At 39.4% G+C, this 24792-nt stretch overlaps 1 protein-coding gene across 3 annotated transcripts; it reads left to right on the forward strand.

Annotated features, from left to right (window-relative positions):
• The first annotated feature begins 2647 nt into the window (after window positions 1-2647).
• syt9a (synaptotagmin IXa) lies at window positions 2648-24225 on the forward strand. Of its 3 annotated transcripts, none has more exons than XM_053318043.1 (8): window positions 2648-2795; window positions 8379-8612; window positions 8673-8862; window positions 9001-9556; window positions 21063-21183; window positions 21282-21453; window positions 21687-21816; window positions 24157-24225. In XM_053318043.1, exons 1-8 carry the CDS (start codon window positions 2648-2650, stop codon window positions 24223-24225), a joined length of 1620 nt encoding a protein of 539 aa, XP_053174018.1. The 3 variants fall into 3 exon arrangements, with proteins under 3 accessions (XP_053174018.1, XP_053174024.1, XP_053174010.1); XM_053318049.1 differs by having other exon boundaries at window positions 8379-8520; window positions 8641-8862; XM_053318035.1 differs by having other exon boundaries at window positions 8379-8874.
• Window positions 24226-24792: the final 567 nt, after the last annotated feature.

The following is a 24792-nucleotide window of genomic DNA, read 5'->3' on the forward strand; positions in this document are numbered from 1 at the left end:
CAGCTGTCAGTTGGATATTTCCTTTTCTACACCTGTATGTTATAATTTTATATGGTTTCTATAACACAGACTTACAGTATTTCTTCTTTTCCTTTTGAAACTGAGGTGGCATTGTAACTGTCTACATGTCTGGAAGATGTTGATTAGACTACTGGATGACAGCTCACCACCAAACCAAGAATAAACTACTTCTCATCCCAGGAAAGGGCTTTGTTGTCTCTAATGTCTATAATTCACAGGAGAAAGGCATGGGCTCCAAATGATTAATTAATTGATTGCCTGTTTAACTGTTGAATCAAATTAGGCAGTTGATTGGGAATACACTCTGTCTTGGGCACAATAAATGAATGATTTAATGTCTGATGGCAATTCAGAAAAGAACGTATCACCTTTGGATCCCCATTCCACTGAACCAGGGTTAGGAGTAGTGGCAGTGTCAAGAGTGTCTGCAGGCATTTTTCTTAATGGCTTTTTATCACCCTGGGAGCACTGCCTGAATTGCAGTTGATCTGATGAGCCACTAGCACGGGAAAAAAACCCAAAACAACAACAACAAAAAACCAAAACAACCAAACCTAAATGAAAAAAAGCCCATGAGTTTATGACCAAAAGAAAATGAGTTGGCGAGAATGAGAAACTGAAAAATGTAGAAGAAACAAGAAGTACTCTACAATGAAATAAGTATAGGCAGAAATATTTTAAAATTAGAAAGGGGGGTTGTAAAAATGCTGGAACATTAAAGAGCGATATGGTTGTGTGGTATAGGGCTTCCTGTCTTTTCAGTTGCCATGGACACCAAGACAGCTGACTTACTGCTGTGTGAAAATTTTGAATGGAAAATACACACACACACACACACACACACATCACTGCCATCATAGCTGCATCATCTACTTCTCTCTCCACTCACAAAACTCCCACTTCCGTGATTGTTTGTGAATGTGGTTTGAATGCTAGTCATGTAAAACACACTTAGACAAGTGCGTACTCTTATGTGATGATAAAGTTTTTCAGGATGCCTGCCAGGCATCTCGTTATTACAAGGTGGGAAAGCACGACGTACGCTGTTTGTAAGACAGCAGAGCGACAAGATAAACGCACGCAGGGCACAGCTCATTAGAAGTGGTGTTTATCTTTGATGGTAGATGACTGCTGGGCTCTTTATTCTTGGTGGAACAAGCATGAAAATCACTAACACAGCAGGCCCATTTATCTGTCATTTCTTTGCTATCCTTCATCGCCTCTGTCTTAGTAACGCTCCTGCTTGTCTCTTTTGAAATTACAAGTGACTGTAGAATACCCTGAAGCTCTGATATATTAATTAAAAGTATTTAGATGAGGAATTTCTTTATGGCATTCCCTCTATTGGCACCGTCTTTGAACTTTCATCTCCAATAATCGTATTAATGATTGCTACAAATCCTTGTTACATCAAAGTATACATTGTAAGTCATCATATAAGAGGTTATTTCTCAGTGAATATATATATATATATATATATATATATATATATATATATATATATATATTATACCATTTGGTGCCGCTTTTAATGTGAATAAACACTAAATCTGTGGTATAATTACTATTACTTGTCAGTCACTGAAATTAATTCAGTGAAGGTGAAATTGACTGTGTGCCTTCAAAAAGACTACTGATCCGTTGAGTACGTGCATAACAAAAGTGACAGCACAACAGTAACGTCCATTGAAATATTGACATTGATTGTCCCTTGAAAAATATACGGAGCTGTTGATTATAATTATGCCCCGGGCACTGTAGAAACGATTAGGAGCGATAAAAAAAGACAAGAAGATAGGCTAGATATACGCCTACTCTCGATCTCCAATTAATTAAGTCTACGGCAAGACAATTTCATTGTAAATGAATCCAAAGCTGCAGGTTATAAAGAGCCTGCTGGGGGAAAAAATGGCATTTACACAGAACCCAGGCTACGTAATAAGTATATGTGGCTTATAAGGGTTACCTTGCTTGTTGCACATTGAAAAAATAAACTAATATAACAAAAAAGAAGGGTTAGGATTAGAAAAATCACGTAATTCCCTGATTGGCCACGTGCAGGCACGTAAAACCACACCACGTCCGCCGTAGCGGAGAAGTGATCAGCGATTGCCACAGGTAGTGCTCTCAAAAAACTGCCTTTTCTTCTTATAGTAAAATGCTACTCAACTTTCCAGAGCTTTTCGTTGCCTGAACGCGTAGAGACATTAAGCAAAAAGACAACGGAGCCTCGTGAGAAGACTCCCTGTAGAAAGAGTCCGGCTTTGACGCGCGCGCGCATTTCAGCACCTTGGACAGCGCGCGGCGCCGCAGTGGCAATGCGTGAATTCAACCGGTGGCTTTCAACCAGAGCAGCAGTGTGAGGGGACCAATTGACTGAATGTTACATAAAACTCTTTGTGTTGCAAATGTGGGAAAGGCAATATGCTCACTGAATCACTTGGACTTGTGTTTTTTCGATCTTTCTAATACACGTCGTTTCCATCGTACGGGTAGGCGTGCCGCTGGAAGAGTGGTTGACTCCAGGAACCGTGCTGAGCAGCGTGGAATAACTCACAGGCGGGCGCACTGGTGTAGTGGTGGTGGTGCCTAAGATACCCTCCATTTATAAGGATGCTGGTGGGAAATGCCTGGAGACAGAGATGACGAGATTTGTCAAAAGGCACTTGAACTCCTGTCAGATCTTTGTTCGAAAGGGGAAGTGCAGAACGATAACTGCCTGGATTTTATCTACTATTTCCGAGACCTTGCCAGGCCACGATACACGGATTCAGGTGAGGCATCATTTGATTCAAACATTACATTGAATTCAGAGAAAGGGAGACTTCTTTCATTAAACAGTTTGCGTCTAACATTTGTGTTTTTCCAGCAGCCTTCCAGTGTTTTAAAATTCGGCAAGCCAGCACCATTTCCCCTAATTATTTAATTGTGTAAAATGCACTTGCACTGACACAGCCTCTCATTCTCACTGAAAGCCAAATGCGAGGTAAGAAATTCTAAATTCTGATTTACAATCTGAACAGCCCAGTTCATTCTTGACTCTCGTACATACAGGTGCTGGTATAGTGTCATCGCGAAGTCACACAACGACACACATCATTGTGCATTGCATTCTCTCCCCTGAATGAGTTTTGAGCCTGCGCCCGTGCTCACCAGTGACAGTTAGTTGAACGCTTTTTTTACATTCTGCTTCTGCAAAAGTTTACTTCAGATTACATTTTATCGTTTAACACAAAACCTGTATCTGAAACATTCACCAAATTGACTTATTGAACTTGCTGAGGTACTGCAGAAAAGGGATTTGTGTATTATCTAAAAACCAGCCACATGAAAAATGAATGTGAAAATGAATCAAAATGAATGTGACACCATATAGAGTCACGCTTCCTCATTACCAATACGCAGGCTCGTCACCTTCATGCGATTCGCTTGTGTGTGTGTGTGTGTGTGTGTGTGTGTGTGTGTGTGTGTGTGTGTGTGTGTGTGTGTGTGTGTGTGTGAAGAAGGCAGATAAAAGCGCATGACATAATGTGAAGGAGTGCGAAAGCATAGTATGTGCAGTTCTCCACATACCAGTCCATTCATTCTTCTTTCATTAGTTTGAATTATTATTCATTTGTATTCAACACACAAAGCCCTTTGAATGTTTCCTTCAGCATTTTCCTACTTATTTTCCCCATTCCCTAATCTACTCCAATCCTCTCTCCCCTCATTCATCATACAACCAGTCTTGTCTTTTTCATTGTAGTGACACTTCCAAAAGTGGAACTGCTATTGTAGGTAGTGGGGTTAGCCATCAGGATGGCTTGCCTATGACGTTTAATTTCACTTCTAGCTGGCATGTGTCATCCAGCATGATGGCAGCACCCATAATAGAATGTCAAGGGAAGTAGATAAAAGAGAAAAGGCGGGTCCAATACCTTGTGCCCGAGAGTTCAGGGTTAAATACAGAACAGAGCTGTTTGGGGTTCAGTGTCTTCCCTCTGGAGGGACAATATAGGTTTTTAATGGAATTGTTTGTTGATGGGGTTTACGCCCTGGAATATTTCTTGGCTGGGTGCAATGATTTCTCAGCCAATTCTTGGCTGGGTGCAATGATTTCTCAGCCAAGAAATCATCCTGACCACTGTAAAAACAACTTGACATTTTCACAGTTCATTTTTATATAGATTAAACAAACAATATAATGTGTTAATCCATATGCTTTAGGTGGACTGTGTTACTGCTGTACAAAACCAAGCTGTTTCCCCGTTGATATGTTAAGCTAAGCTAACCGGCTGCAGGTATCCGCTTTGTATTTGCCATAAAGGCTTGATAGTGGTATTGATCTTCTCTTTTAACTCTTGGCAAGCAAGCAAACTATTCTTTTGAGGGTTTAGCATGTGCACACTTAGAGGTGGTTCTGAAATCAGAACTCTGTAATTGCCCATAAGGGACAAAATAATTGTTTTGACTAGAATTGAACATAAAATATAATGTGGTGAACTCTTTCTTGGCCAGTTTCTGCAGTCTCTGCTGGTTGCCTGGCCACCACACAATGACCCAGAATAAGACCCAAAGTGCAACAGTTTTTAATTGTAGCCATTTAATTAGTGAAACATCAAACACCAGGTCCTATGAGGATAGAAACTGGCATTCTGGGCCGTTGAGAACTACAGTACCAATCGCAGCCACTCACTTGTGTATTATGCTATGTTGTGTTCTGTGTATGGGTATTAACTTTACTAAACGAGGAGAAGTGTGCAATTTCCAATAATTGTTTGCTTTGTTTCATAAAGAGGTATGTTTGAGGCAAATACCATCTAATGAGGTCCATATATTGCTTTTTCAGCACTTGCTTGCCTCCTACAGTATTGCACCTTTGAAGGTCCTGCGCTCTAAAATTGGCCTGCTCTCTTTGTTGTGATACAGTCTCTGAATCCTTCCAGATGTCTATAGATTTTTCTCTGCCAGGCAGCACTCTGGCGGCCTGCCAACCTGACTGTGGGCTCAGTGTCCTCAGATGGCAAGTCACTCAGTTTCTCCACATTATTCTCCCAAATCACACATACTCTGGTATTCACAGAATCTCAGAGCACAGAAAGGACAGTTTGTCTGAGTTCCTGTGTGAGGTCTCATGACAGCACCCACACACTGTGTTAGTGTGGTTCTCTATTAGGCTGTCCCTTTGGTTTTGAAGGCAAAATGTCAAAATATAATGCAAAGCTATTATTGTCAAACCTATGATGGAAATATATACCACATTTTACAGCTCTTTTTAGTTGATATTTACAGTGTTATCTTTAAGCAACTAATAGCGTGTCAGCACAAAAACTGGGCATGAGTCTGTATCATTGCCCTCGCACAGAACGAGGCACAGCGAGCCAATAATAAGCATAGTCAGGATGATACAGCAGACTGAAGCTATTATAAAAACCCTACAAGAGACTGCACTCAAAAATAGATTTACCTCAAGTAATGCCTCAAACTAAAACATTTCAATACAGTAAATTAAAGCAAACATTACAGCAGGTATAGGCGTGGCTGAGAAATTAATCAGCAAAGTAACTACCTCTAGATAAGTATACACAGAATGATTAGAAGAGGTCTGCAGTGCACACAGAAGTGTCTCATTATGTACTGCATCAACAAATTACACATGCCACAGTAAGACTTAGTTATGTAGATCAGCAATATATAAACTGGACATCTTTTTTTCTACAAATGGGATGCACTCTAACATAAAATGTCTGTCTTCCATCTTTACAACAGTTTTTGCTGGGCAACAGTTCACTCTGGCACATATAAATGAACATTATAGTAAAGCAGTATCAATTGTTAATGAACAGGGTAATTTCTAATGTAATTGTATGTAACATTATAACAGAGTATAGAAAAACTACCAATATGTTATTTAAGTAACAATATGCAACATTTTCACTATAGGTCAATACGTCAATACATGTGACAATTTAACAGTAATTCTGTATGTCAAAATGTAACTTAGTAATGCACCGCGACACTGGTCATGTTTGAACAAGTATTATGTGAACATCTACCATAAACGGCAGATGTATTGGTATTAGTATTAATTTCAGGTTTCTGATATGAGATTATTAATGAATTTGACTGTGGGGGGACTGATAGATATTAAAGAAAAGGTTCACATTTTAAAAAAAGTCTATCTTAACACAGTACTTACATGCTTCGTGTTGTTTGGATTGGAAGTGAAGTGATCACGCCCTAGCACAACTCTATTGTAAGAAATTAAGTTAAAAATCCACTGTCCTCTGTGCAAACCTGCATTAAATAGATCAGACAAAGCTAATATGAGAGTTCAGCAGGCTGACTTAGTGTCTTTAGTTAGAGCCTTTATAAGGGATAATTGCCTCTTTGTGTTTCTAACCTTCTGCCACAGCTCTTAGAGGAAGCACAGTCTTGGGAAACCCAAAGACGGAATGAAAGACTGTAATTTTGGAAGATGCAATATTCTATTTGATTAACTCAGACTGGTGAGGTGTTAATATTAATATCACCTGAACTTTCAGTTGCATTATGCACAGAATGAGGAACACTTTACAGCCAGTTTGGAGAGGTGGTGTACATATGAACATGTAAGTAACATATACTTGAGGAAAATTGGGACCTTGGGAGTTAAGAGAAGAAGAAGGCAAAATTTTACTTCCATCAATTGCTCTATTTTTATATATCAAGCACTGAGATTGCAGGACGAGGCAATTCATCTAAGCTTTGCTCCCAAAGGCTATCAAATGGACTGGAATGGTATTAAAGCACTTTAAAGTTTAGATGTAAGCTAGTATTTTACCACTATCCATTTACTTTACAATTATCACCATCTGCTAATTGCAACACGTCCTGTCTTTTATATGTTACCCTCCACTGGATACATACTATATGACAGGTACTGTGCAGATATTAGATTTAATTAAGATGCATTGAGTGGAAATCTCTAAGATACCATATCATTCATGTGCAGACTACGTTTTGAATAAGATAACAATTAATTATGTTGTGAACTGCATTCAGTTATGTTTTTGTTGAGTGATTAAGGTAATCTTCACTTAAACTTCTTTTTTTTTTTGCTTCATAAAAATCCAAGCTTGGGTGCACAGAGAATGAGTGGGTGCAGTACAGTAGATTGTGAATACCTGTGATCACAGAAATGCATTCAACCCTCAATGTAACTAACTTTAACTTCTACTGATAGAACACACACTACAATCAACATCAAAATATTTTAAAGCAAAATTTCACAGCAAAGCACAGTGAAGACTTTATTTTTGTGGCTCTAATTAGTGGGATTTATTTCCCATCATATTCTCTGTTCAGGCTGTTTTGTAAACCAAAGAGCTTATGTTAAATGCTTTGTGTGTTCACTTATATAAAGAGTATAAAGTAGTACAAAGAGTATAAAGCTATGAAGCCAAGATGATTCAGAAATCCCTTGATGACTCTGTCAGTTCATTCCTCACCTCCCTTTCCATGGTGACTCGTCATCCTTTCAAACCCTAACTCTTACTTGACAGACAGTTTGGTGTGATGCTCCTGTGAAACCTTTATGCAACTACTGCTTATTTACTGGAACATGTTAAGCTACACCTACAGAAGACTTTGTGGGTCTGGGTGGGTTGTATTACATGGTCAAACAATAACAACCAAACTGTTATCTTTAAATGGAAGTTGAAGTAGACTCTGTAATTTGCTGTTTCATTGGCAGGAGAGATAGAGCTGCAGTTTATAAAGCAGGCAGGGATTTTTGATTGGTTTCAATTCTTCTACTTTAACATTTTAAATGGTTGTAACTAGCTGTTCAAACCTTGACAGTGCCATAGTATAACAATGTGAGTTTATGAACAAGCATTGCAGCTGCTTTTGTTTTTCAACACATGCTATTACTCCTCTGTTATCAGCAAAGGACTGGAAATTACAGCTTAGGGTACATCCCACTTGGGGGAGGTGCAGACATGAGGCCCCAGAGAATAATTAATTAATCCTAATTAATTTTGTCGAGGGTTCTTAGCAACAATGTAGAAAACAAAAGCAGTAAATTCCATTGAAAAATAACTCCACTGTTGAAGGTTTTCATAAAGTAGTGCTTAGTAGCGTGATTTGTTCAAAGACATTCTAAAGAAAAACGATCTACCTTAAACATCACATAACCTGAGTAATGTTTTAGTAACATTATTATTACAGTACATTATTACAGTAATATTTTGAGATTCAAAACTACTTAATACATAAAGGATGCTAATGATGGTGATGGTTAATGAAGAAAAGAATGGTGTGCCTGTAATAAAACTTCAGAGAGCAAACAGAACTCACTGTCTGATTCTCATTTTGTTTTCTCAAATTCTCAGATATATCGGTGAGTCTGCTGTCACTGGTAGTGACTGCCTGTGGCTTAGCCCTGTTTGGGGTGTCCCTCTTTGTCTCCTGGAAACTCTGCTGGATACCATGGAGGGAGCGTGGGCTGTCCCCCACAATCAAGGAAGTCCATGGGCACCTCAACCCCACCATGAGCCCTCTGCCATCACAGCTCGCACCCAGACAGCCAGTTTATACCGCCGTGGACCCCCCCTCACACAACCGCCGTGAGTCATCGCAATGCTCCATCGCCAGAGAGCCCACTCCAGTGGCGTCTGTGGTCTCAGTGGAGGCTCCAGTGACACCCGTATCGCCACCACCTGTGGTTATGGCCACACCAGAGGCAGCTATGAAGATCAGTCACACATCTCCAGACATTCCACTGGATGCCCAGAAAAAAAGCAGGGAAAATGGGGTTCATACTAACCCTCGTATGCAGAGACAGACGACTGAACCCCCACCCTCTGGCCGCTCAATGTCTGAAATTGGGTCAGTTTGAAACCCTTGCTAATTTTTTTCGTTTTTTTACCTAATTACTTATTTTCCTTGCAAAATTGTGATTATGCCTGTTGATGTTTTGCTGTGATATTGGTTGTTGATTTCTTTTATTTACAGACAAGGGACCATTCGCAGACATATGAACCTGTCCAACCCAGACTTCAATGTGGCCCAATTCCAAAGGCAGGATTCCCTCACTGGAATGGGGCTGGGCCTTGGCCGCCTCAAACCTGAGCTCTACAAACAGCGCTCCCTTGAAGGGGATGAAGGTGGTCGCAGGGGTGGAGGCTGTGGACGTCTCCACTTCATCCTAAAATTTGACTGTGACCTGGAACAGTTGATTGTTAAGATTCACAAAGCAGAGGACCTCCCAGCCAAGGACTTCTCTGGTACCTCTGACCCTTACGTTAAGATCTATCTGCTGCCTGATCGGAAGACCAAGCACCAGACCAAGGTGCACCGCAAGACGCTGAACCCTGTATTTGATGAGGTCTTCCTATTTCCTGTGGCCTACTCAGAGCTTCCCACACGTAAGCTGCACTTCAGTGTCTATGACTTTGATCGCTTTTCACGCCATGACATTATTGGCCAAGTGGTTGTGGACAACTTCCTGGATCTGGCAGATTTCCCCAGGGAGACAAAACTCTGCCGGCAAATCCAGTACGTCTCGTCGGTGAGTCAACATTATTTAAATCATAGATGTAAAACAGAAGAGAGTTTTATTAGTTTACATTGCAGATTTTTTACAACTTCACTGGGAGATGAACATTTAGATGTTTTTGTTTCAGCATAGTGTGTCTCACAAAGACAGTATAAAGAGTGAAATAAAAATGAGTTGTCAACTTTGAATAAACGGGAGAAGAATCAGTTGGTAGATAAGGTGAATAGGTCTCACTTTGAAAAATATTTCTCTTGACTTTTCTCTTCCTCTTCCCCCTAATGAAATTCAGTCTTGTAGCATTTAGTAAAGTAGTTGATCAATAACAGACATGGTATTTTGGAGACAAGGCTTAAAAACAAAAAAAGAAGCTTCTTTAGTGTATTTTTCCCCCATTATGCAGTAGATGCCTATTTTATGCCTTACTTGACTAACAATACATCTCAGGCATCTGTGCTGATATGTTGTGCTTTTATACACTTGCTTCATTGCCTTATCATTTTTGAAGAACACTTTATAACACTTTTAAAAAAAGAAGAGATTAAGCATTTTTCCTCTAACAAAATGTGTATTCCTTTCTGTCATAACATTCATTATAATTGTACACAGCCACTTGACATGGGTGAAGGACAGTTAGGCATTTTCATTAGGAAACACATTTACTGCATCTACCACCACTTATCTAAATTCACTGTCCTCTGCTGGGAACACCCATTTTTCAAACAGATGTAAATGAAATGCGACGTGAGACTGCCTAAGGTCAATGGGATTTACAGTCCCTTGCCATGTTAAATTACTAACACTGTGTGTGTGTGTGTGTGTGTGTGTGTGTGTGTTTGTGTGTATGAGTGAGTCTGTCTATGTAAAACCGGACTTGCACATGAGGGTCATACTTATGTATTAGGTCACCCATGCTTTACCAGCTCTCTTACATGTTGTCATTGTATGCACAAGTCAGAGATATTAATCATGATTTTGACTGCTCTCTGTTAGTGATGCCCTGATGAAATATATATCTGACAATCTATAGTGTCATAAACAATATATGCAAATATTAATGGGTATAAGCCTCTAGTGATTGCTTCATTGACAAGCTTTAGTTGCATTCATAAAATTGCCATTGATTGCTCAAAGTCAGTGATGAAAGATCAATGAGGCACAGATATTTAAAGACAGATTCAAGTTTTAGCTCTGGTCTTCAGTTGTACTCATCAAAGTAACAGATGAGATCTTGGAATGAGGCGACGTTGCTAAAAATAGATCCGGCAGGTCAAGAAACAAGGTTGGGCGGTCTGTAAACTGAGGGGGATGTTTGCAGGAGTTAGTTTGGATCATAATTTTAGTGTTCACATTTGTCTTTCAAATAATTTGACTGACCTGGACCTGGAGGTCTGAATACAGCTGTCTGCCCCATCATGTTTGTTGCCCAGCTAGATCTGTTTTCAGGGAGGTTGCAGATTTTCAAGATCTCAGCAATTATTTTGTTGAGTGCGATGTTACCAATAGCATGAGCCTGTCTCTTGTGCCTGCCTCCGCTGGTATCCAGGTTTGTCTCCTGCAGCTCTACTCCTCACAGCATATGCAAATGACTTATCTGCACTGCAGCCATTTCAGTTTAATGAGCTTTGTATCTGTGTGCCTTGCTGATCCATTGATCCCCCAGTCAATCCAGGCTAAATACAATAGAATAATGTGGTGTATGAAATTGAGCCAGGTAAAGCAAACAAACAAACAAACAAACAAAAAATGTTTTCAAATCTTGAAACTTATTAACATGTTTCTCTGCTTTGACTTCACACATGAGAGATCTGAATAATTCAATTTTCATATGAATTTTGAAAATTGCATGTGCTGTAACCACTCAGCTACAATTGTTAAGTATTTTTGTGTAGGTATCTTATATCTGCCAGTTGGTAGTCTTGTTTTACAAGAATGTGAATGCACCTGAAAAGCATCTGTTGAAAATGTATTATTGTTGGCGAATCAATGTAAAAGCCATATTATCATCTAAGATAGGAATAAGTTATTTTTCCTATAAATATAGTTCCCATATTAAATGTATATTAAACTAGGAAATGCATTTCCTGTGGAAAATGCATGTGAATGCTGACAGCTGCAATAAGTCACAAAGCATTGTGGAAAATGCTACAGACTTGTTCAGCATCAACATCTGTACAGCTTTGCAGAATTTGGTTATCATGGAATATGGTGGCTAATAAGCAGTATGGTAATATTCCACTAATGACATAAGGCGGGGCTATTGGTGCCGTGATTCAGTATGTCATGCAGATTCTCATGGAGAAGTTGTGTACCAAGTTACATTTTATTAAAGACAACAGAATTGCAGACATATTAGGTTATGATGTTACTTCAGCATTCCCTGTGGGTAGAATTATATGGAATGTTACATACTTGTACATTGAGGCTGTATGTACAACATTAACAAATTTGGTTGCAATGCAATAAAGTGTTGAAGAGTTATGGCCCATTAAGTGCATCAGGCCACACTTTCTAAATTGTGGTAACCATAACATACCAACGGTAAGTGATACCCCAAAACAAACTCATATAATAATAATAATAATAATAATAATCATCATAATAATACATTTTATTTGTATAGCTCTTTTTTGACACTCAAAGATGCTTTACAGAAGCACAATGTATGTATGTATTGTTTGGGGTCATCTAAATGTAAAGTTGAAGATTAGATGGAATATGTGCCAACAGAAACAAAATATGTGTTTACAAAAAAATTCAAAATGGTGGAAAAGGTGCAAATGGCGTGGTCTATATTAGTCGAATTGGCATCGTCCAAAGAACACGCTATGCAAATATTGTTTTGATTGGCCTCAGGGTTTGTGGGTTATTAGCCAAAATGTAAAACATGTTATAAGTGATCAAATGGTGGCGCTATTGATACCATGTTTCATATAGGACACCTTTTCATGAAGTATGAATACTTTTAGTTTTTGAGATATAAACTTTTAAACATTCTTCCCATAGAGTTTCCCATGTACATTTTTAACATTAAAGAAAAACTATATAAAATCACTGAAATATTCTAGAAAGACCTAAAGTTATGACAATCATGTCTTTAAAGAGCTGAACGTTTTGATATCAGAAGAAGTTAGTGATCAAAAACGTATTGAAGAAGAAAAGATTTCATTGATGAAACAAATTACATTGTGACAATTTCTTTCCACAAGCTGACAGGCTTAAAACATCAACCACAATCATAATAAGACTGATGTGGTTTTATTTATTTATTTTTGTACTTGAATATTCAATGGGGATGAGATGTGCACTAACTGACAATTTGAATTATTCATTTATATTTAAATGCAATCATAGAGTTTGGAACTGGAGTTTGAGTTTGTAATAGATAGAAAAACTTGATTACCTCTACCCAACGTAGAAAAAAGTCTGAAATCAAATTTAAATCTGAAGGGTCATGGAAATAACTGGCACAGGGAAATTGTGTTCCCTTTTGTTCTCTCAGGCTGCACCTCACTAGCACACCCCTGGAAACAACAAGTTATGTGTAAGCTTCACTTGTATAGGTCAGTTTAAATGAACAGCTTGCTAACCTTGCAGTGGATTCTCTTATTGATTAAATGTAACATATTTGTCCTATGGTACTCTATGACAGAGAAACACATCCATAGAGAATATACCCCTTACATTTGGCCATTTCACTAGACGTGCTAGAGGCATTCTTTTCAAAAATGCTCTGTGGTAGATTGTACGTTTTTGTTTTAAAAGCACACAATGAAATGTTATACAGTTTAACAAATGTCAAATTATAATAAAGGTAGATGATAGGTCAAACTTGCTGCCCACTTTTATGGGCAGAAAGTCCATATATATGTATGTATGTATGTATATATAGGGAGCTAAGGAGTAGTAGGCAACTGCAGGTAAGCCACAGATCAGACAGGCAGCTGTGACGGCAGTCAAGCACAAAATATTCCCTGTTTATGTGGTACATAAAGCTATGACAAATATACAGTGTATCTCAGTTGGTACAATAACAAGTGGTGGTACAAAAAATGTCTAATAATAATCTCAATATCACTGATATTGTGCAAGGTTCAACACACATATATATATACATATATATATATATATATATATATATATATATATGTATATATATATTTATCTGAAACTTTTTTGTGTGTGTGACTTCAATGAGGTGCACAATTTGGGGCTATCTGTCGATTCTCTTTTACCAATTACAACAGATATCAGTTTGCTAAAATATGGCAACTGTTTAAAGTAATGGCAATGGTTTACTGCAGAAAGTCTTATTCCATTCACTTATATGACCATTAACAGCTTCCTACTCATGCCCTCTAAAAATACTTATGCTTCTCTCTCTCTCTCTCTATCTCTCACGCGCACACACACACACGCACACACACACACACACACACACACACACACACACACACACACACACACACACACACACACACACACACACACACACACACACACACAGTGTACACCTGCTATCGTCTTCGTGGGCTTGACCATACTAACTGTAGAACAGTGCACTGAAATTCTGATACATAGTTGCTTGGCTAAACAGGAAAAGAGTGGCTCTTCACACCATACAAGCTGTATGTAAGGCCCTCATTACCCTACTTGGCATCCACAAATACGCCAGCTGTGCTCCACTTTCATGATACATTTAAATTCTAACTGGGTTTTGAGTATGTAAAAGAGACAAAAATATTAAGCAACCCTAGATTTTTGAGTAGTGTTAATATACATGACTGCCTCACAATACACAACACAGTTGATGCAAAATACATTACAGGTAAAATCATGGTTTGTTACCTGGCTGTATGTGCTGATAAAAAAAATCCAGTGTTCATACACAGCACTGGCTCTGCAAATGGGCATGTAAACCCAGTGGCTTGGAGCAAACCACACAACATTATTCTGGCCAATCAGCAGCAGGGGGCGTTCATGCTCATGCACAGGACAGGAGTCATCAGAGCAGCTGTCTGTGTGAGGACAGTCTTCCATCTCCAGCACCTGTTGAATGATAAAGGAGGGCTGGTGAACTGGAAAGCAAAGGGCCGTGGCCAGGAATCGTACAAAAGACACCCTGCACACGTTTCAGGTGGACTACACCTGACATTCACATCTCAATTTTCAAAAGCCCTGATTTGCCGCTGCAAGCACAGACCTGGAAAACTGTTATGTCAAGAGATAGAACCTTTCAAACTGACAAGGCATAGACCAGGACACTGCCGCGCATATGTCCTCAACACTCATCCCACTGAATAAAGCTGTTGATGCTGCTCAACACGTGTGAACTGCTTTTGGGCCATGGTGAGGGGGGTCCTTACCCACCTGCCTGTGGGCTTCGGAAATGCACTCACAAAGCCAACCAGCTGGGCACATCTTGGATAGGGCTTTACCAGCCACTCCCTCTCAAGAGTGCATGCACAGTTTTTCAGTATGCCTAAAGGGGGCTGTATGTTCAACCTAACATGCCAATGTACATGCTGGGCACAATAGATTCAATTCTGCCTCCTTTACATTTGCATAGGGTGAAGGACAAAATGCTTCTAGCTAAATAATTCTTGACCTAATTGAGCTCCTTGTGTTCTTAGGAACAAAGGAGTAGATTGGTCTGAGAGTAGCACTGCTGAAGTCACAACAAAGCAGCAGGCAGCTGGGGAGAACCAACAGGGCACACAGCTTGGACATTGTCTCATAACCCCCTGTAACCCCCCTCATGATAGGAGAAAATCGTTATTGCATACAGTAACAGTGGAAGGAGACCGCTCCTTTTTCACCAGATACTATAGAATATGACAGGGGGTCTAATAAGTTACCCTTAGCCCAGGGCTGGGATGCCAACATCTGGGTCATCTCTGTTTACCACAGTGCTGAATAGTGGACAGGAGCTGTCAGGATGACCAACAACCACTCACAACATGTCAACACCCCTGTTTTTCAGACTCAGAATGTGAAGGGCACTTATAGACAGGACGTGTCCTGAAACCCACAACAACAGGTATCTGCCATCTTCAACTGGGCTGCAGATTGTACTTGCCAAGCCTGGTGATGCTGTTGACGAGTTGTCTGTTCTCATCAACATGACTCCCCTGAAGTTGGATCAGGAAGTGTTGGACAACCAAGAGCACCACCTGAAGTTCAAGGAAGCTGATGTGTTCCAGAACCCTTGCCTGCTCCAGTAGATACTCTGGCTATAGAACACTGTTCTTCCAGCTGTAGTGAAACTGAACCAGATTAGATGCATCACCAACTTGGCTGTGTGGGAAAATGGTCTATCCCCTGAGTTTATGAGGTCATCTAAGTAGAACAAGACCCTCATACTCTGGTTGAAATGGTAGCCTGTTGTACATGTAGGGTGTCCCCTGAAAGACAAAATGCAGGAACTTCCTGTGTGTCGGTGCTACCTTGACATGAAAATATTAGGGATGCAACGTTAGTCTGTAAAATATTGAACTGTTCGGTCCGCTCTGCACGGAACAATATGACCTTATGGACCGCAGACTTTCGGTTTTGCAATTCATTTAGCATTGATGCTTTACAGGCCACTGTGTGTGTGTGCCTGTCCAGGCAGGTAAAAAGCCCTCCCCACGAGTTAATGTCCAATCACTGTTGTGCCTCCACACACTCACCCCTTCTCACACTGTTGTAACTGGTGCTGGGTTCAAAGGGCAGCTCGCACACAGAAGCGGAAAAAAGAAAGCAAAGAGGCATGGCTAGCACTAGCAGAGGAGTTGAGAGAGAGAGAAAAGTTTGAAGAAGCACCGGCTTCATACTGGAATTGTTTACTGTGAAATACAGTTTTTGCTGACAAGCAACATATAGAGATCATTTTGGGAGAAAAAAAGTTATTCTCTTTACGCACAAAACATGTACCAAAACCGTGGCCCAAAAACCGAGGTACAGACCGTACAGTGTACCGTACCGTTGCACCCCTAGAAAATATACATCTTTCAAGTGATGGTGGAGAAGAGTTCAAAAGTTCAAGCACTGTTTCAGAATGTGGACAACCAAAATGGATTTAAAACCTCCCATCTTCTTTGGAATCAGGAAGTACAGAGTACAGCCCCCTCTGTCTCCTGCGAGTGGGAACGATCAAGAAGGCCTGTTGTAGCAACAGATCCTGGATCTCCTGCCTATTAATGCCATTCCTCATAAAACTGTGTCACAGGGTGGACGGTCACTTGGGGGGCAGCAGGAAGAAAGCTGTGGTGCTCCGATTTAGCTCTTCCCACCGTCAAACCTTCCATAAACGGAAGATCGGCCTATGGGGGGCTGAGGCAATGATGTGGTCTGTGAACACGTCACCATTGGCTGACCAACACAACGTTTGATGATGTGTCTGTTCCCCTCCAACAGAAATAACCAGAGTGGAGCAGAGCAGATGTGATGGCTCCTTTCCTTGGCTCGTGGGCAGGCCTGGGCCATTACTCTCTACGGAGGAAGTTATGCTACTGGCTGCAATATCATTAACCAGACAGATAAGCCATGTATACCAGCCCCATGAAAGCTAGCGGCGAAAACAGGTGACAGTAAACAGACATGAAGAGCCCAAGTCAAGTTATTGTGTAGGACTCCTACACAATAACTTGACTTGGGAGAGGACTACAGTAGGAGAAACATTATTCCTCAGTAGGGATAGAATGCTGCTTGCTGCATCACCCATTGCCAGGGAGACGAACTATGCTGGCTGGTCCAATAGATAATGGCACCAGTGACCAGAGACAGATCTGTTGCTATGTTGGGCGGGATGTGTTTTTTTCTCACAACATCGCACCTAACATAACATGAGTGGGTTCAGCACTGAGCTTTTTTTTTGTGGCTAGCACAGACTGCAACTGAATGAGGCTGCCCGCGGTCGGTTTCACTAACTGAGGGAAGTGAAGCAGTGGTGCCAGCCGAGTCATAGAGGCTGCTTTCTGCATTACGCAGTGACCAGCTGGATGAAGAAGTCAGGGTCACTATCATGACAGTGTCATAGAGGGCTGAAGAAGCAGGAGACATTTTTGACGAAAATGTAATTTGTTTTATTACATTATATTACATTTTCAACACAGCAGAAAAAATGAACATGACCAGTGGCAGGAGGGGGCAGTGCCCTATGCCGACACATCCAGGTGGACTGACATGTCGGCATGGGCAAGGTTGCACAGTTGCAAAAGGCTTACAGCCTTAATGTGGCTTGCTACCTGTTTTGGGCGCTATAGGTGGGGCAGTGTGAGCTCAAGCTTCAGGTCACTCTCATCACAGTAGAGAAAGATGTCACATTGCTGAAAATGGTCACACTTTTGCTAGTGTTGAAATGAGGAATTCCTCTGCAGTAAATGCAGGGCATTGGCTACATCATGCCGTTCTCTGTGTGGTCCTGACAGAGGCAAAAGCAGAAGAAATGTCCGTCAGCAGTGGCGTAGAAGCCAGGACGAGTAGGAATGAGTTCGTTGGTGTGGCAAGATCAGTGAGCAGATTCGTCCAGACGCATTCTGATTGGCTAGCTATGTCAATGCAGATTTTAATGGATCATTGTTTGTGTGTGTGATTGGAGGAGAGTATTACTTATAGGACTTATAGGGTCCAGTAGAGGGTGGAGCCTGTATGAAATAGCACATGAAAATGGGCTGAGCAAATACATACATATTTCAGTGTGCTCTGCAGTTAAGAGAGGTCTCACCAGTAAAGTTAATTAAAGGGCAAAAATAAATAAAATATAATGATGTTCAGTTATAGTTGCAGTTGCCATTGAACAACAGAATCCCTTACAAAAAAGTAATTGTCCTGCACTATATATATACTATTCTTAATTGGTCTTTATTTGATCTTTCTACATTTATCATGAGATATTTTTTTGGTTTTGACTGGCAAAAAGTAATAAAAACAGACCAATAATAAGTGAGAAGGAGAGGCTGATAAAAATGACCTTTGTGTCAGTGCATCAGATGGAGACTTCAAGGGAATATTGATATTGACAAAAGTATTGATATTTTTCGTAAACTCTCAACATATGGTTGTTTTCTAGGGCAGTGCTGATACTTCTGCCCTTTTAATATTGATTGTTAATCAGTGTTACCCAGCTAGAATAGAATGTTATGTGACAGGTGGTAATGGGCATCAGAGTTTCACAGCATCTGGCATACTTTATTCTCACACTGTTCAGTTTTGTTTTGGGTTTTTTCCCCCCAATTTTGCACACACAGCCTCTTGCACTCACTTGTTCTCATTTGCGCACATACTCATGCCCCAACACAAACAGCCTCATAAGAAAGCCAATCACCATAGGACACTGGTACAGAGGAAAGACATTTTAAAACTGATACAGTGTAGCCAATTTGTCATAATCACTTTAAAGAGTCATTGCCTCATTTGATAGAAACGACAGGATTATCATTAAGTCATGATTGCTGGTGGGACTGACCATATGGTTCATTTGTTCGTTTGCCAGATTTTTCTTGTTTTGCTATTCAATAAAAGCAGATTGTTTTTTTCATCATTTTAAAATGACAAAGGCAATATACTATTAAATTATGTATGGTACTATTAAACTTTTAGTATGCTACTGTATGACATACACAAGTACAGGGACATAGCCCGATTATCCTAGACTTGCAGTATAACATTCCACCTGACGGTATTAAATGTCATGTTAAGCGCCTAAGAGGGATTCAGGAGCACTTGAAACACGACACAAATCTCTCTATTCCCACCCGTATCTCAATTTGTTCATAGACCATGGTCTATGAAGCAAGCCCATAGGATTCATCTGGGGTGTGGAATGCATTTTCTGGAGGTGTTGTCAGTTAATCCATCACGCAAATTAAAATGGCTTATTCCATAGCCTTGTTGATCCTGATAGTAATAAAAGATCCACATCAAGACACAAGGCAATTTAGTTCTCAGGAGAGGAGACTTGTCTCTCTGTCTCTCTCACACCCTCTCTATTTCTCAGTCTCTCTCCCTTGCGTTCTCTTTCTCACATCCATACACTCACATTCACAGACACACCACAGATAAAAACAAGTGCCATGTCACAGAAAAGGACATTCGTGCTTAGCAGTGCTGACAAATGATAGAGACAAATTGACTCCTTTTTTATAAAGAAAGGAGAGAGTATGTGTTTGGAAGGGAGAAAAAAAATGGAATTGTAATCATTTTGATTATTTTCATTATGAACAATGAAAATATGTACAATAAGATTCAATAATAGAATGTTGGCATTGTGAATTTCTGCAAACCACAGAAATCTTAAATCTCTGCTTTTCAATAAATTTAAAACATAGCACATTAACATTTCTACAATACGTATCAAAGGGAAGTGACAAAGTTCAGATGACATCTATATGAGGTTACTTTATGGGTTGGGTAGTTGGCTAGAGAGTAAGTTGCATGGCAGAAAGTTGCAAAAGCATCAAAGCATCAACTGACATAACTGGGTATTTTCAGTGAGACATCAGGACATTTGCAGCCATTTATCAACAGAACAACAAAACTGAGTTTTCTAACCCAAATCATGATCTTTTCCTAACTCTAACAAAGTGGGTAAGGGGCTTGTGCCTAAACCTAACCAGACCTTAACCACAGCATTGTCATACCATAAAACAGACAACTGACAATAGCCATTTAATGCAGTGTTGAATGACACACCAGAAGCTTAAAATGTGATCAAGATTCAAATGTAGAGATTAAAATGTAGAGATTCAGTTTATCTGATTTGCAGAAAACTACAATACTAATCTTTTAAAGTGGCTATTGTGTCATTGACCAAGCCAAAACCATGTCTCAGAAGGTAACTACATTTTCAGACAGGTGTTTTTCATGATTATTTTTTGTTCAATGAAGCTTAATTGACCAAAATCAACCCTGTTACGGTTAACAGAGCAACTCTACAATTTCAATATGATTTCACAGACTTTCAGGTTTTTTGTTTTCACACACTGATTTAACTCATTGAAGCTTCCTTCACAAATCATTAAACCAAACGTTAACAGCAGATGACACCGGAATCAGCATACTAACACAGTCTTCCTGGCATACCAGCAGATCAGTAAGAGATTGTACTGTAGGAGTTGTTGTCTTCACCAGACACGTTTGTGTGCTTTCGTAGTTCTCACTTCTTTAGCAGAGTTATTTTAAGAGCAAGTGATAAGTGAGCTTCTGCCTTTATGCAGCTGAACAGAAGTCTGTCTCTGGTGAAATGGGGGAGGTTTTTATTAGAGCGATGTGACAGAAGGGAGTATTCCTTAATAGAAACCTGTTTCAATTCTGTAACCAAATGTCAGATGGCCAACCCATTATTCTACACCCCAACTCCAGCAATAAAAGCAGGAGTACTAGAAATAATGTCATTATCACTGACATCAGACATAAAAGTAACATTGCCTTTATAGTAAGATGATAGTGTGACAAAACCTGAATAATATATCTTGAAAACATTTCTTTATTTCACATTAGAGCTTAATGTACCATAAATGTCTTCTGTTTTATCTTATAGGATAATGTGGACCTCGGGGATCTGATGTTTTCACTCTGTTACCTGCCTACTGCAGGCAGATTGACCATTACAATGATAAAGGCTCGCAATCTCAAGGCCATGGATATCACCGGTGCATCTGGTAATTAAACACTGATACTGTGTGGATAACTACAAAGCCTCACTGGTAACCTGAATATAAATGAATGTATTTCACTTCTGGTTCTCCCATCTTCACAGATCCATACGTAAAGGTTTCACTAATGTGTGATGGTCGCAGGCTGAAGAAAAGGAAGACATCAACCAAGAGGAACACTTTGAATCCAGTGTATAATGAGGCCATTGTTTTTGATGTCCCTCCAGAAAACATAGAGCAGATCAGCCTTTTGATTGCAGTGATGGATTACGACCGGTGAGGAACTTCTAACAAGCTTTATAAGTCATACAGTATTTAGCTCTTTTGCATAAATCACTTTTGATTTATACTTGCTGCAGAACATTAAGGAATAAATATTTTTGTGCATTTTAATGATTTTGTAAATGAGGTTGACATTTTAATTTTTCTCAACCCCTTATGCATCATTATTTTCACATTGCAGAGCAGGCTGTGATTAAATGTTTTCTCTTTCCCTATTGCACCTACAGTGTAGGCCATAATGAGGTCATTGGTGTGTGTCGGGTTGGCAATGATGCAGACAGCCTCGGTCGAGACCACTGGAGTGAAATGCTCACATATCCTCGAAAACCTGTCGCCCACTGGCATCCTATAGTTGAGGTGAAGACTTTACTTGGTTCTGACGTGTGTCTCTCCATGCATGTATAAGGAATAACTATATTTGACCAGAGGAATGACTAGGTTTTTAACATGAAGACAATGTTATTTGCCACTAACACTATGAAAAAAGTAAAGTTTTATGTACTGTAGCTTAACAGCAGTAGGTTTCAGAGGCTGAATCTAACTATGATCTACTTTTGTCAGACTCTCAGACTTTTAAAAGACCGGTGTAATAAACTATTTTCAGTCAGGAGATAATTGCTGTATAATTCTAATGTACGCAATTGCATGATGGAATAGCATATGAGGTAGCAATTTCTATGCCAACCACCCCATATAAGATACAGGAAATGAACTCCTGCCAGGTGTGGTGGCTGCTACCAATATCATGTTAAGACATAATGTAATTTCATTTTTTTAGTTCATATAGGGAGGATTTGTTAGATATATTCCAATATGTATAATTTTCTATAGCCTACATTTACAGAAAATTTGATTATGTTAATAAATAAAGCTTTTTAACTTTATTGTATATAGATAATTGCAATAGTAATCAAAATAAAATTAAATATATACAATATAAAATAGTATGCCACCAACGTTATTTGAAGTGAAAAGTAAAGGCAAAATAATAAAACTATGGGGAAATAAACTGATAACTCTTATTATAATGAGAAACATCAAAGGATCTTTCGAGCCCACCGGTATTCTTACTTCTTCACTTTGTGGAAATTTCCACATAAAGTGAAGAAGCAAGAATACCAGTGATCCTTTCAAGTTTAAAGATAATTGCATACTCTTAGAACCTGGAGTAACATGGATAACAGTTGATGTTCAACATTAATAAAAAGTATTCCATGTATGGGAAACATGAACGATTTTAAAGCAAGAAAATTCATGTTTGCTATTAAGCCAAGGCTAAAGAGAGCTGCTGGAAGAAAAAACTTGGAGTAAGTGTAAATGAATAAGCGATTAAGCTTATCACTGCTCTGTCATTAAGGCTCAGTGGGCTCATTAGTATTTACTGATACAGTTTGTTGCTACAATGAGGCTACAAAACGATTTTTGGCCAGCATTAATGCGAAATTGGCTGTAAGCTATTGGATCGAAATTATAAAAAAATAAAATAAAAAATCAATGACAGAGTTTACAAGTCACCTGGAATCATTTATATAAATAAAAAAGCAATAACTAACTTCATAATCTTCAGTGAAAGTAAAGTGGTTCATTCCAAAAAGTCCACAGAGTTTGTCTAAAAGTATATATCTGGATATGATAGCAGAAACATAACTTTCTCTGGATCAGATCTTTAGCCAAAGGTATTAAGGCAATGTACAGTGCCTGGTCTAAAACCCCAACTTATAAGACTGTCAGCTCTCTATAAAGGACAGGCCCTCACCTCTGATAGTGTGCCAGTCCACTCACTCTTAATTGTTAATTGAAACCAGGGAAGGAGAAAGAGTAGACAGCCTTGATGTGATTTGGCCTCAGGCATGAAGGGCTAGATGTGGTTGCAGAGGAGAGCCAATCAGCTCTCTGTGGACAGTTATCATGTGATAAAAGAAAGAAAAGTAAAAGAGAATGGGGAAGGGCCATAGAGCTATATAACTGATATTCTTACAGAGAGGAAAAAGTCTTACTGAGAATTTGAAGGATGCTATTACTGACCTATACACTCAGTCTGGAGTAATGGTTTTATTGTGTGTATTTGTGTGCACATCAAAGGTCTGCACCTGCAAAACACAAAGAGACAGCAAGAGACAGAACATGGGAAATTGAGCTAGTTATGTTTCGTTCGAGGCTATTCGTGTATGTAGTACTTAGAAATCTCCATTGAAGCCTCAAGAAACCACGTTCATTATTTACTTCCTCCCAAGTCATTTCAGTCTAAGTTATTCTGTCTCCTCGAGCCCTTCATCTTCTTCTATGCCACTCCAAAAACTGCAAAGTAGTCCTAATACGCCAATAGGTTTTCAAACACTGGTCTGTTTACATGTTTGCCTGCCAAGTAAGTCACGTTCCTCTTGCAAAAGCTTTTATCATTTTGCTTGCTGTTGGCAAACAAAACAATCACAGCAGCAAAATGTATTCCAATAAAAATAACTGAGTGCATAAATAAACTGACCACAAAAATCTAAAATAAAAAGGGAGACAATAACTCTTTGTTTTTCTGCCCAGTTCATAACCCGGTACCGTGAACAAATGCGTTTGGAGGTTTCCAAGAGTTTCAAAATGTGGCTCTTTTTTTGTTTTTGTTTTAATGACTGTACATCTGCTTATATCACTATATTCAGAACTCTAACTGTTGTTACATTATTTCTGCTTGAATTGTCTTTGCAGTACCAGGGTACCACAGGTAGTAGCCAGGGAGGATCCTGTAATTCTCTGAAGACACCTCCTTCTCCGTAGCCAATAAAAATATTGATCAACCTGGAGCCTTGGCTGACCCTTTGGACAGTGGTGGCACTGAGTGCAACACACACATGGTCCTAAAAGAAGAATACAGACATCCATAATAATATGGAGTATTGAAAAGAGAGACACAAACTGTCTTGAGCTCTGCTCAACTGGATCAGTTGCATGTTGAATGACCGCAAAGATGAATGTTTTTTTTTTAATGATGTTCCATAAGAAAAACAACGGGTGTATGCAGACATTTTACGTCTGTGCTATTCCTGAGTTTATACAGTAGTTCCTGTTTTTTACATAGTCTTGTTACTTGTTTTAATGAGGTGAGTCTGTATTTGCACAATGTACAACCAGTCAAACTGCCATTCTGTTTTTTTTAATATTTGGTGGTGAATTGGTGCATGAGGTCATGATTTGATGGGATATCCACTTCTCTTTCTGTTTCTACTTTGGGAATACGATGTGTTGTTCTGTCAGTTGAAGTGCAGTGGCAGTTAATTTTTAGACAACGTATCTGTAAGTAAATATGTTAAATGTTATCAATAAATATTATTCCATAAAACACAA

This window comes from Scomber japonicus, chromosome 1 (genome assembly GCF_027409825.1).
Source record: "Scomber japonicus isolate fScoJap1 chromosome 1, fScoJap1.pri, whole genome shotgun sequence".
NCBI lineage: Eukaryota > Metazoa > Chordata > Actinopteri > Scombriformes > Scombridae > Scomber > Scomber japonicus.